A 12,287-nucleotide genomic window follows, 5' to 3' on the forward strand; every position below is an offset into this window, starting at 1 on the left:
AATGATAGCTGCTAAGTGGTATGAAGTGCGTAATATGCCAAATGATTTATTTGTCTACAATCACTTCCATTATGTGAATCCGGTTTTAGCGTAAACAGAACATCATAATCAGTAAGCCACCATGGCTGGTAACAAAGTTCATATCACTGTTAAAAAAGAAGAGAGCATGCCAGGCATGTTCTGCTTACCATACTCAAATATGAATGTGCTTTAAATAACATTTGCACATGCTCACTCAGCAGCTTTTCAAGACAGCAAAAGAGCCATGTTACTGGAAGAGCATGATCACTTACGTGCACACATCCTTTTGAAAATGTGAAAAGCTGTTCCAGTGCATTATTGCTAGTGCTGTGAGGTAGTGTATGAATCAACGATGGAAATACATTTTGGGAGAGCACTATCACAAGAACGAGTATTGTTTTTCCTTCTTTTTTTAGGCTACTGTATTTGCACGATTGTAAGTCAACCTCTTTTTTTTTTTAAATTTGAAAATCTGAAGTAGGGGGGTCGACTTACAATCGAAACCAAAACATGGCACAAAAAAAAAAAAGAAAAAAGCGAGACCAACAGGATATCAGGGGAGCTACAACGTAGTTCCAATTTTATGTTTGCTCTACGGCCCCACCCGTAGCTTTCCGCTATCCTGTGGGTTTGTTTACTTTTCGGAAGGATTTTTCAACAGTTTTGAGAGTTTTACAGCGCACACAGCACTAATAGGGGGAGGTCCATAGTCCATGGAAGCGCCGCTGTTCCATTTGCGGCGGCACCCTCAGAACAGCGGTGTTTGCAGGGAGTATCAATAGTTCATGGAAGAGCAGACACCGCTCGTGGCTCGCGTATTTCTCTTTCCCTGTAGCTCTTTAGTTTCATGCGTTCGATTTCACTGCCGGCCACGTGCTACTTCTGTGCTTCCTCAGTCATCATGAGTGCTCCAAGTCCACTAAACATTCGGCGCTCGTCCACAGCGGCGTTGAAGAGGGCTGCCATCCTTTACGCTGAATAAACAAATAACTGCGCAGCGGGCCGCAAGCTTGATGTTTCTTAATAGGTGGTGCGAGAGTGGCAATGGCAGCAAAGCAAAATTTTCACCCGTGACGGCAAGTGAAGAGGTTTTCGCGGGCCGAAGTCGGGACGCTTTCCGGAGCTGAAGGCCAAGCTTGCGGCGTACATCACTGAAATGTGTGATCGGTCCCTGCCAGTGATGTGCGACATGGTCATTAGACAAGCCTGGATCTTCGCTTTTTAAGGACCTGCTCCACCGCGAGTACGAGTGGCTGGTGGCAGAAGACCGCCAACTTATACGCCAAACGGACATGTCAAAAGAGCCTCCCTGACTGCTCTGTGGGGTTGGGTGCTTCCGCCGTGGACTTGTGGATATATGAAAATGCGGAATTTCGCTGGACGGCGACGTGCTTCGGGACCGTAGCAGCAATGACGATGGTAGCACTAGTGAGGAGTAGTAGACCAGTGACCATGCCAGCTACTAATAAATTTTCGTTATGATATGCACTCGCAGGTATGCTCTTCTTTTTTTTTTCCCCTGTCACACAAAATATGGGGCGGTCAACTTACATTCAAGTCGACTTACAATCGTGTAAATACGGTACATTTCAAGGCTAGAGCACTTTTCTTCACCCTTTTGGACTAACGAGTATAAAGGCACCATGCACGAAAGCTTTACAACAGCGTCCGGGAACAACCTATGTAATCTGGCCCGACATGTGCAGTCATTTCACGTCCTCTCACATAGAGCACACCGTCAGCCCATTCTGTTTTTCAGCATGGCTTTGTCTGGCCATCCTAGTGTATTGGCTGATGGTGTTCCTTTGAGGCAGCCCCCTGACAATAACAGGATTTCAGTGTAAAGTGCTTACAAATCGGTGTAAAATGCTTACAAATCAGTGTAATATGCTTACAATAATGTTGAAACACTAAAAATTATTTACAATGTACAGTTAAACCTCCATATAACAAACTTCAATGTAACGAAGTACTTTACTTTTCATAACCTCTTGTCCATAGAACACATTATTTAGAACCTTAATAAGCCAAAGTGTGTATGTGATTTCAATTTAAAGAAATTTCGCTTCCATCACAAAAGAATGCAGAGACAATAAATGAAAGCTTTCGTGGACGCAGACGATCAAATGATTGAATTACAAGCAGCTGCTTGCAAACACACCTTTCAAATCATGCACAGCGTGACAAGACGAACCGCCGAAGTGAAGCCGCAGCATGTTCCATAAGAAGTCCAAATGTGACAAGACCCTATCGCATCCCACGCACTTGGGGCTTTAGGTGGGAGTGAGTGTGCAAGGGTGAGAAAGAAAGATGGTGGCTTCACAAATGACGCCATGGGGGTGGACTGCACGCGAAAGCATGGCTGGCTTCACTTTATTCGTACCATCTATGTGAAAATATCGTCGATGTGGCATGAAATCGTTTCATTCGTCACCAACTCCCAAATTCATCATAATGAACTGTTTTCTCATTCAAATTTGCTTTTTTCGATTGTCCAATAATTCGGAAAATTCTGCAGTCCCTTTCTGCGTAAGAAAAATCGATCGGTGACTGTACTTATTTGCATGCAAGGTCGAATTACAATACAACGAAATTTCGATATAACAAAGCAAATTTCCAATTTCACTTACTTCGTTATATCAAGGTTTAACTGTATATTTTAAAAAATAACTGCAGCGTTAGCCAGTTATTTTTTTATCGATCTGGTTAGTTATAACCAGATTGAAGGCCTACTGATGAAAAGTAGTTGGCACCGTGGAGACAAACAAGGGCATTGTCAATGCGAGACAAGGCTTTTTTGGTAATTCAGTTTAGATGACGATAATCTACACAAAGACACCACGTGCCATCTTTCTTCTTAACATGCACAATGGGCGACAGCCAAGGGCTCATCGAAGGTTCAACAATGCCTTTGGCAAGCACCTTGTTCACTTCATCTTAAATAACCTAACGCTCTGATGCAGAAACTCGATATGGCCAACGATGAGTGGGACTAGTATCACCAGTATTATTGGATGCTTAACAAATGAAGTCTGACCCAACTATTGATTGTTGAGGTTAAAGATTTCGCAGAAGGAAACCAAAAGGCAGCATAGAGCTGCTGCTTGTTCAGGCTATAGGGCTGCAGAGATCATTGAGCTAAATGTGGCATCGAGGCAACTTGCCCCCGTGTACATGCTGAAGAATCAGAGCAGATGTCTACTGAAAAAGTCGTGATGTGGTCAACTGCTATAGCATGCAGCGTGGCCACCGATATGCTTTGGAGTAGAACTTGCTTTGTCAGGCCAAAATTGATGACGGGGAGGCATGTCCGGTTTTTGGCAACGGTTCCAATGGAGTGGGGCACAGTGATATTGCGCATCAAGAGGACATCAGGAACAGGTGCAACGATGTAATCACCATCAGGCACGGGGTAAGATGATAGAAAATTGACAAAAGTCACGGCTTTAGGCGGCAGGCGGACGAAGGCAATCATACTGAAGTTTTTGGGGAGTTCGGCACGAATACGTGGGAGAAGAGGAATTCAAGGCAAAGGGTACCAGTAGAACAATTATCAGAGCAGAATGCATCACAAGAAAGTCTATTCCAAGGATAAAGTCATGGCGACAATTGGTCAGCACTTTAAAAAGAACTGGAACACGGCAGCCGGCAATGCGTATACGGGCAGTACACATTCCAGTGACGGCAACAGTGCTGCCATCGACGACGCATATGGCTTGTGAAGTAGGCAGGTGTGAAAACCTTCTTCAGTTGACCACGGAGGTGAGCACTCATTATGGGTACCTGAGCTCCAGTATAAATTAACGCGGTCAAAGGGACACCCGTCGATGTGAACATCGAGTAAGTTCTGGTTTGGTGGGAGTGTCAATGGATGATTTTGGCACGATTAAAATAATGCAGCAAAATACTGTGTCATATGTGATGAAATAATCAAATAAGCAAATTGTTGCATTTGTATACCAGTATTACTCTGTGTCAGCCTTCAAAGCTGCACTTCACACTGACTACTTTCTAGGATATCTTAACTTTTGTATGGCATCACATCTAGCACGATGAATCACTCGAGAAGCCACGAAAATCCTATTTGCTGCACTTGCAAACTATTCGAAAATAATGCTAATGGAAGGTGTGCAAATCCTTTTTCAACAACAATTCCACTATCTCATTCAATCAATGTAATCAATGCAAGTATCATGCAAGTATGCAATGCAAGTATGACCTAAGCAAAGATTTAGAATATTGCTCGCTGTTTGATTCATCCTTCAGCCTTATAACTTGCCAAATGGCTGGCTGTGTGGTTACGTTCTGGCTTCTTGGCCCGAAAGGCTGCCAATCCCTGGTCTCGACACTTATGTGTCTTTAACATCTCTTTGACATTATCAAATGCTTACCATAGGTCGTAAGGCGGTTCCTCCGGCGGCCGTCCAGGCTCCCAGCAGCGACTAGGCGATCTTCAAAGAGCCCCCTCCGTGTGCGTGGAGTGGCCAGTGTGCTGCTTGGGTCTGAGTGGTTGCTCAGGGCACAGCCAAAGCGAAGCTGGGCTTCTGTGGAGTCCATGACGGCCACAAGCCAGTCCCAAGTGGGCTTCAGGTGATAGTCCAGGTAGGCCTGTGGCAGTGGAGTCAGTGTTTACCACTCTCGTGCACAACTTCCATGCAGCAGTGAAACTTGGCTTGGTTACATTTTGACTAGTGTTGTGTGAATATTTTCATTTTTGAGTAGTAGTTTCAAATATTACGCTATTCGATATTCACTTCGAGAGCAGCTGTAATATTCGTGTTTTATAAGTGTTGGTAAACTCAGGATCACAAGTTCGTTTACTGTTTAATGCAGTCAACGACCCATTTTCCGGTCGCCTGATTTTTCGAACATGCCCAATAATTCAGACGTCTTCGCGGCACTACTATGGTACCCCATAAAGTCAATGTATAAGAACGTCTGAAATTTCGTAGTGAAAAGCCCATCTCAGTCTTATTTTCCGGACTTCTTTGCCATAAGAACAAGTCTGAAACGGCATTTACCAAAATCACCACCTGCGCCATTTTGGTTATCTCGCCACCTCGAACAGCCGCTCTTGCACGCAGATCTGTTGGCAGTCGTAACCACCACCGCGACAACGCTAGGCCTAGCTACTTCCAATGTTCGCTGCCAAGCTACTCGCTATTCTGTGCCAGGTTTTTCATTAAAACAATTCGCCGCTGTTAGCAATGATGCCAAATCCAAATCTGAATTTATAGTCCTCACCAAAGGCTTCAAAGCCCGGGAAAGCACAACATGTTGCATAATGCGGGTTTTCGAACGTCAGCTTCACCTCAGTACAGCAGTGTTAAGCGGTGAAGCACATGCGCAGTACTGTAGTGAAGTATACCAAGAGTGGGAAGAGGCAGTTGTCATGGGACACAGTATGTATTCAATTATACATGCGTGCACCCACTGTCTCCTGTCACAGTAATGGCACTGCTATGCTTAATAAGTGCACTGGCAGGCCTTCAGAGCTTTTTCTGAGGTGCCTGGGGCGATTTGAGCCCTTGGGAGCAGTAAAAGGCATACATTCGTTGGCATGTATTAGTTATTACCCCATTTTATATAACTTATTTATACCACTTATTTACATATTTTACCACATATCACATATTTTATACCACTTATGCCATATTGCAGCATCGTTATGATTCTAATGTGCACAGTGTAGCTGGCAAAGCCTACAGGCTTCAGCTACCATTGCCAAATGCACCAAAAACATCATAGCATAAGAAGTTTTCCATCATTAACAGCTTGGTGCCAACACTGCTTTTGCTTCTGCAACTTGTTCGAAAAGGGCATTGCCATGCATAGTGCAAGGTTAAAGCGGCCCAGAATCCAGCGCCCCCAAACCAGAAAATAAAGAAAATTATTGCATTCTAAGATTTTATGTGCCAAAACCATGATCTGATTGTGAAGTATGCCATACTGAGAGATTCTGGATTAATTTTGACCTCTTGGAGTTCTATAACGTGCGCCTATATCTAAGTGTACATGAAAGTTTTTGCAGTTCACCCCATTGCATTGTGGCTGCCACAGCCAGGATCAAACCCATGACCTCGTCCTCAACAATGCAATGCCTCAGCAACTGCACAACTACGGTGCGTAACCAGGAACCCACTACACAACTATGCTCAAACTAAAGCCTAGCGAACCACAAGGTTTACTCACTTGCATGTTGAGTGTGTCTTGGTACGACACCTCCAGCATCTTGGGAAGCCCAAGGCCAGCCTGGTTCTGGTTGTCCTGCAGTGAGCCAAGCAGGTCGGCGATCTGCCGCAGCACTGCACCAAAAGCTCGTGCCAGCCCCACAGCAGTTGTGCCAGGACTCAGCTCGGGAGCCAGAGCAGCAGCAGCAGCAACAGACGAGCCCGAGCTAGCACCGCTAGCCGCCGCTGCAGCTACGGCAGCTGATCGGCGCAGTGAGCCTGGGTCGATGTACACCAGGCCGCCCGTCCCTGCCAAGGAAACCGACCCTTCCCAGAACGAGGCACACCCCATTGTCAAGCTATGCACACTGCTTATGTTGCCTCGAAAACTACTGCACACCCTTATCGGTTTGCAATACGGGTTAACCAGTGTGTTGGGAACACACTGTCATCCTGAGCTGGCAAAAGCGAAACCTCACATATTTATGTATTTACTTGTCTAATGCTTGCACCCCACCTCACCCCCCACACGCAGAGTGGCCATCAATTTTTTTTTTCCCCCTCGAGTAAACACCACATTCTCGAAAAATTGGTGCAATGTCCGTCATCTGCTCGTTGCAATGTCAATGTTGATGCCGACTCGAAATAGGTTGGGCCCGACACCAGGTCTAGTGTCTGCAAATGAAGAGCCTTTGCAGTTCCTGCTTGCGCAGAACCTGAGCTCTTACTACAGAGATAACTGTCTGGAAGTAACATTTTGTTTGAGTTTACACTTACTGGCGTGAGAACTCTAATTTATAGCCACAATATTTTCCATTTTTCTATTTAGCACCTAGAAAATTCTATAAAAAATTTTACCTGCGTAATTATTGCATCCCCCGACTACTCATCCATATCACAGTAAAAAAGTGTGAGAATTATGCGGTAGGCGGGTACGGACCAGAGCAAAAGTCTTTATCGCTACAGCGGCAATCTAACTAAATTTTCACATGGTGCAACACCTACAATAAGCATTCCTTGTTTGTAGAGGAGCCTTTTCATGCTGAGCACTGCTACAAGCAAAAAACAAACATCAACCATAGGCGGCATCCTACAAAAGCACAGTGATGGTATTTGAGCACCCCCGTAATGGTACCCAGACTTTTACTTCTGAAAGTAAATCCTCTGCCAAGCTTATGAATGCCATGAAAGGAGCCAAGAAAGAATGAGTGCTTGCTTGGACAACACAGTTCACAATGGATGACTTAAAAACACTGGCACACAAGACTAACACATTAATAATACAAAGGACAACATGCAAACAGGCTTTGCAACTACTAATTTAGAACAAATGCAACATGCTTCAATTTGCATCATGCTGCTTTCAAATTTGAATGGAATAACATGCACAATCAAAATTATGTAGTGACATGAATCAGCTGCCAATCAGTCGAAATCAACTGCAACGAAAGTTGACCAACTGACCACCAACTGCAGACCAACTGACCAGACCAACTGCAACGAAAGTTAATATGTGCTAAATTGAGTATAAATGCCTAGTGTATACTTTCAAAGTAATCTTGGCAAAACTACAGGGCTGGTAAGCATCTAATTCTGTTATTGGCAGCAATTAAATAGCACCTATGCAGACGATGTGTGCACCAGGCAGCAACGCGGTAGCAATGCGGATATGGCGCATGTTGAAGAACCGTACACAACCGTTGATCTCTCAGATGCGCCATGTTGCACCTAGTTAGCCAGGCGCATTGCTCGCTCGTCATTTGCGAGTTGATGGGCCTCTCTCTCGGCATGCGTTTTTCCTGTTGCGCTTGTGATTTGAGCTGTTGCAAGAATGCCGACGCGTTGCGTGGCCGTCGGGTGCTCGAATACGACTCAAGCACGAGCAATGGCTGTGCAGTACACAGCGCTGAGTAGAGGAAGGCCGAACAAATCCTTCCTGTCCCAGCTTTCCGAGCCCAAATGTGCACCACGGCGCAGCAGGCAAGTGCGACACAGACCAGCCATCACACACAAAGCATGTAAAATGCAGTTGATGAAACTGCACTTCAGTTGCACAGTCTATTACCCATCAAGATCTGCTAGGCAAATGCTTTCTTAAGTACTATATGCCGCGATGGCGCATGAAAACCAAAGGTAACGTTCAAAGGTAAGTTGTATTCAAGGGCGATATTCTTGAGCGTTCAATTCCGGTAGTGCATCATCGTCAATATGTTTCGTGCGTCTCTACATCGGATGCATCGAAGTAGACAAACGAAATCCTTTCTGACATGACGCCAGAAACAAGCAGGAACCGCAGGCTGCATTTGTCACGAAAGAGAATGTGACACGGCGGCCATGGTGTAGATGCGACGCAGAGGCATGCAGGAATGGAATGCCACCACAGTGAAATGGGCGAATATTTATCATGGCCGCAGTCCTGCCTGTCCAGCTGTGAGTTTATGCATGCTTACCACAGAGCCCCTCTAACCTGGCTGTGCCAAGCCTCAGCTAATTATCACCGTTCACTACAGATGGCAGTGGCAGTCTCGTCAGTCTCATCAGTCGACGAGTTCAGCGCTTCCAGCGTGCCAGGCAGTGGCCCATGAAGTCGGATACGTCGGATAAGTCGGGTATTGCCAGAGACGCCAATATCGCTAAAATTTTAACCTGCACTTTAAAGGGCCCCCCAAAGGCCCCTCACCAAGTCTGGCCATTTTGAGCTAACAAGTGCAGAGAATACAATGCACGCTAACGACCGTGTTTGCAACGGATTACATCGCTATGCGCCGCGGAAAGGTCTGATATTTCAAACCGAACGCCGTTTGCCCTTCTCCTCAGGGACACCATGCTCCAATCCGGAGGGTAACGTACACGTGTTTGTGCTGTGACGTCGCTTGTAGTGGCACGCGACTTCGAGAATTACTCAAGGTTACATCTGTTATTTGTGCAATCTGCTGGTTGCATTTGCACTGTTGGTTGCAATTAAAGTTTAGAGAAATAATAAATCACATGAACCGAATGTCTTCGTGTTTTTGTTTTACTTCGCACTGCTGCAACAGAGATGTACTTCAGTTTAGTCTGCTTGTTCCCACGTCGTGCAGTTGTGCACCGACACCGAAGCTGTGTCATTTCCTAGCGTGTTCCAACGTGTGATCGAGCTCTATGAGCCACTTGTGTCTGCCTCAGTGTTCATGTAGCACTGACTTATAGCACTAGTCAGGTGTCTTCACGCACAGGGCGCAAAATCGTGCACTCCGCGAAACAAGACAATCGCAACCGCTCACACAGCGGAAGTGCGCCACATTGCAAAAAAGTGACGAGAAAAAAACAAAAAAATGAAGGCAGGGCCCCCGAAGTATGCGTCATGCAACGCTCGAGCTCCGGTATGGGAGAATGCAGGGAAGGAATTTCGCATGCGGAGGGTAGATGGGGTGAGTGGAGAGAGTCTCTTTTGGCAGTGGCACTTGCCCTCTGAAATCATGGGTTCGCAGCACTGAAAGATTTCTATCTCGGCTATTAATGAACCAATTTGAAAATTTTTACCGAAGAACGAGCTCTAAAGAACACGTAACAACTTCCAGTGTATAACCGAAATTTCCTATGTGGCCTGTTGAAGGGCCCTTTAAGTGAGTTTGGGGCTGCCTTTGTCGCTGCTAGCCCGCCATGGCATCAAACGATAATAACATACTTTTGTCGTGCAAAGTGAATAAATACAGTACTGCATGTTTTCTGCTCTTTCATTGCACTCTGTTGTAGTTCGGATCTCACGCTATTTCATTTAAGAAGTACTACCATTTATTATGTACTTTTTTTCGAGCTCCGGCCAATTACGGTTTAACAACATTTCACTTTAATACACATTGGAAGAGACACCACAAGCGCTCGTGGTGTATATCTGCTTGTCTTTATTCCCCTGTCCCGCATTCCTGAAGCCACAGACACCAACTACCCGAATGTCATGCATGGCTGGTTTCACTAGGTAGCCTGCTTCTGAAAATTTTGGTGTAGAAGTGTTGAGCATTCATAGGTGGCCTCGCCACTTGAAGAAGGTAGAGAGGAGGTTAACCAGAAACAATGTCATCAATAATTTCATCCCAGAACCCCGTATGTCCCTTGTATGGACACCCCATGAGGAAATTCAGCTTTTCCCCATGGCTTGCATGCTGCAAGAACTGCGGGCAAGCCACACCCAAGAGGGAGACTGACACTCACCGGAAGAGGTCACATGCGAGCGGCCAGCGGGGTCCCTCTGTCGCAGGGCCCACTGCAGGTGCTGGGGGGCCAGGCTGCCTGGTCGAGAGCCTCCGAGGCCCCCAGGCCCACCCCCACTGCTCGACGGTCCCCCTCGCCGTTCCAGTTGCTCGTCAAGCAATGCTAGCTCCTCTGTGTCAGGCTCAGTGTCACCAGCCTCACTCTCTTCCTCTTCCTCCATGTTGGATGATTCAGCAGACTCGTCCTCTGCAAGCATTAATGATTGTTGAGTGGGACACAAACACTCATCTTCCCACCTCAAAAAGATTGTGGTTTCTATACATGTTACTCAACTTGCTGGAATATTACCTTAGTAGTCCCAGGGATCCTTTCCAGGTCAAATACTACTAAACTTCCCTGCATTTTCAATGTTTTAAACCAGCTCTCCTAGTCAACAGACATCTTTTCTTTTTCTGGACAAGTCCTTGTATGAAACCTCAAGCACAGTGATCTCAAGTACTCCAACATGCAATAAGCAGGTAAATTACGCTTTTCATCATAGCAAAAAGTTGCAATGACTGTCTCACTTGCCTCGGACTTGGATAATAATGTGTATTCCACAATGTACAAGCGCTTGCTTTGCTTTATCCCTTATCTTTATAGAAATTTACTTGGCTGCTATTTTAGACCTCATAGTGCAGTCTCAAAAGTGCATTTATTTCTCTTCAGTAAGTAACATTATTGCCACGGTTACAAGAAATGATATGTTTATTCACTTGCTTGCTGTCACATTACGAAGAGGCAGTAAAGCAGTAAATGTTGTGTCTGATCACATCCTCTATTATTTAAAAGCACTGTTCTAAAGAACTGCTAACAGACTTGAAAACCCTAGCAACAATTTTCGAATACAAAAAAATTCAATTATGGGGTTTTACGTGCCAGAAGCACAATCTGATTATAAGGCACGCCGTAGTCTGGAAATCTGGACCATCTGGCGTTTTGTAACGTGCACCTAAATCTAAGTACACAGGTGCTTTCACATATCGCCCCATCAAAATGCTACCGCCATGGCCAGGATTCGATCCCGCGACCTCGTGCTTAGGAGCCCAACACGGATAGCAAATAAGTGACCGCAGCGAGTTAGTTTTCAAATATCCAGTCGACGTGTTTACACCAGCTAAAACAGGTTGTAAACATGCATAATACATTGCACAAATGCCAGCACACAGATGGTCAGTCAGCAGGCCCTTGCAGCAAAGTTCAGTGTTTAGCGCCATTACTGCCAATGGTTACAACAAATCCACATCAAAATCCATTTACTCAGGTATCATTACAGCAAAAGTAATTCTGTATGGCCCTTGGCAGTAAGAAAACCAACGGTAGCAGGCTATCCGCTCGTACTTTAAAATGCTTGACATAAATCTGTTTTCTTTTTTCACATTTTGGCAGTTATAATTTGTGTCTCATGTTATATTTGCGTACCAAAATCTAAAGCAGTCAAAGAGTTTAGTGGCCGTATTGTACATCTTTTGCTATTAGTTCCGAAAGTGGCTTTCAACTTGCAGAACATCCGAGCACATTCCCACTGACGTGTAAGCGTGCGAGCTCGAAACAGTGATCGAAACAGAAGCCACATGATCTCAATCAAAGCAGCCAGCATCCAACATAATGAAAACCCCGATTCAGGACAAAAAAAAATATTCCCATAGATACTTTGCAATTAGCACAACATACTCACAAACTTCAACAAAGCAAGATGAGTGCACTTAGGACATGTGCCGGTCACTTTATCATACAATGCTGTAGTGTAACAGATCACTTTCAGTGGATGTTAGGATGAGTCATTGACACAATGGTTATAGCTCAAGTGAGCCATTGGTCTCTTAATTAGGTTTTAAGAAAGTTGGCCAATTACTGAAACTGATC

General features: G+C 45.2%; 1 protein-coding gene across 10 annotated transcripts in view; it reads right to left on the reverse strand.

Moving 5' to 3' along the window:
* Positions 1 to 12,287, reverse strand: part of hyd (E3 ubiquitin-protein ligase hyd) — a 141,334-nt gene that overhangs the window by 42,419 nt on the left and 86,628 nt on the right. For 8 of the 10 annotated variants that reach the window (XM_075695788.1, XM_075695785.1, XM_075695787.1 and 5 more), the window contains 3 exons: positions 10,383 to 10,628; positions 6,214 to 6,518; positions 4,413 to 4,629 (listed from right to left, as the gene is read on the reverse strand). In XM_075695788.1, coding sequence (XP_075551903.1) covers positions 4,413 to 4,629; positions 6,214 to 6,518; positions 10,383 to 10,628 — 768 coding nt within the window. The remainder of the gene's footprint in view (positions 1 to 4,412; positions 4,630 to 6,213; positions 6,519 to 10,382; positions 10,629 to 12,287) is intronic. The other 2 variants (XM_075695783.1, XM_075695790.1) reach the window with 1 other exon arrangement.

This window comes from Dermacentor variabilis, chromosome 6 (assembly GCF_050947875.1).
Source record: "Dermacentor variabilis isolate Ectoservices chromosome 6, ASM5094787v1, whole genome shotgun sequence".
Classification (NCBI taxonomy): Eukaryota; Metazoa; Arthropoda; class Arachnida; order Ixodida; family Ixodidae; genus Dermacentor; species Dermacentor variabilis.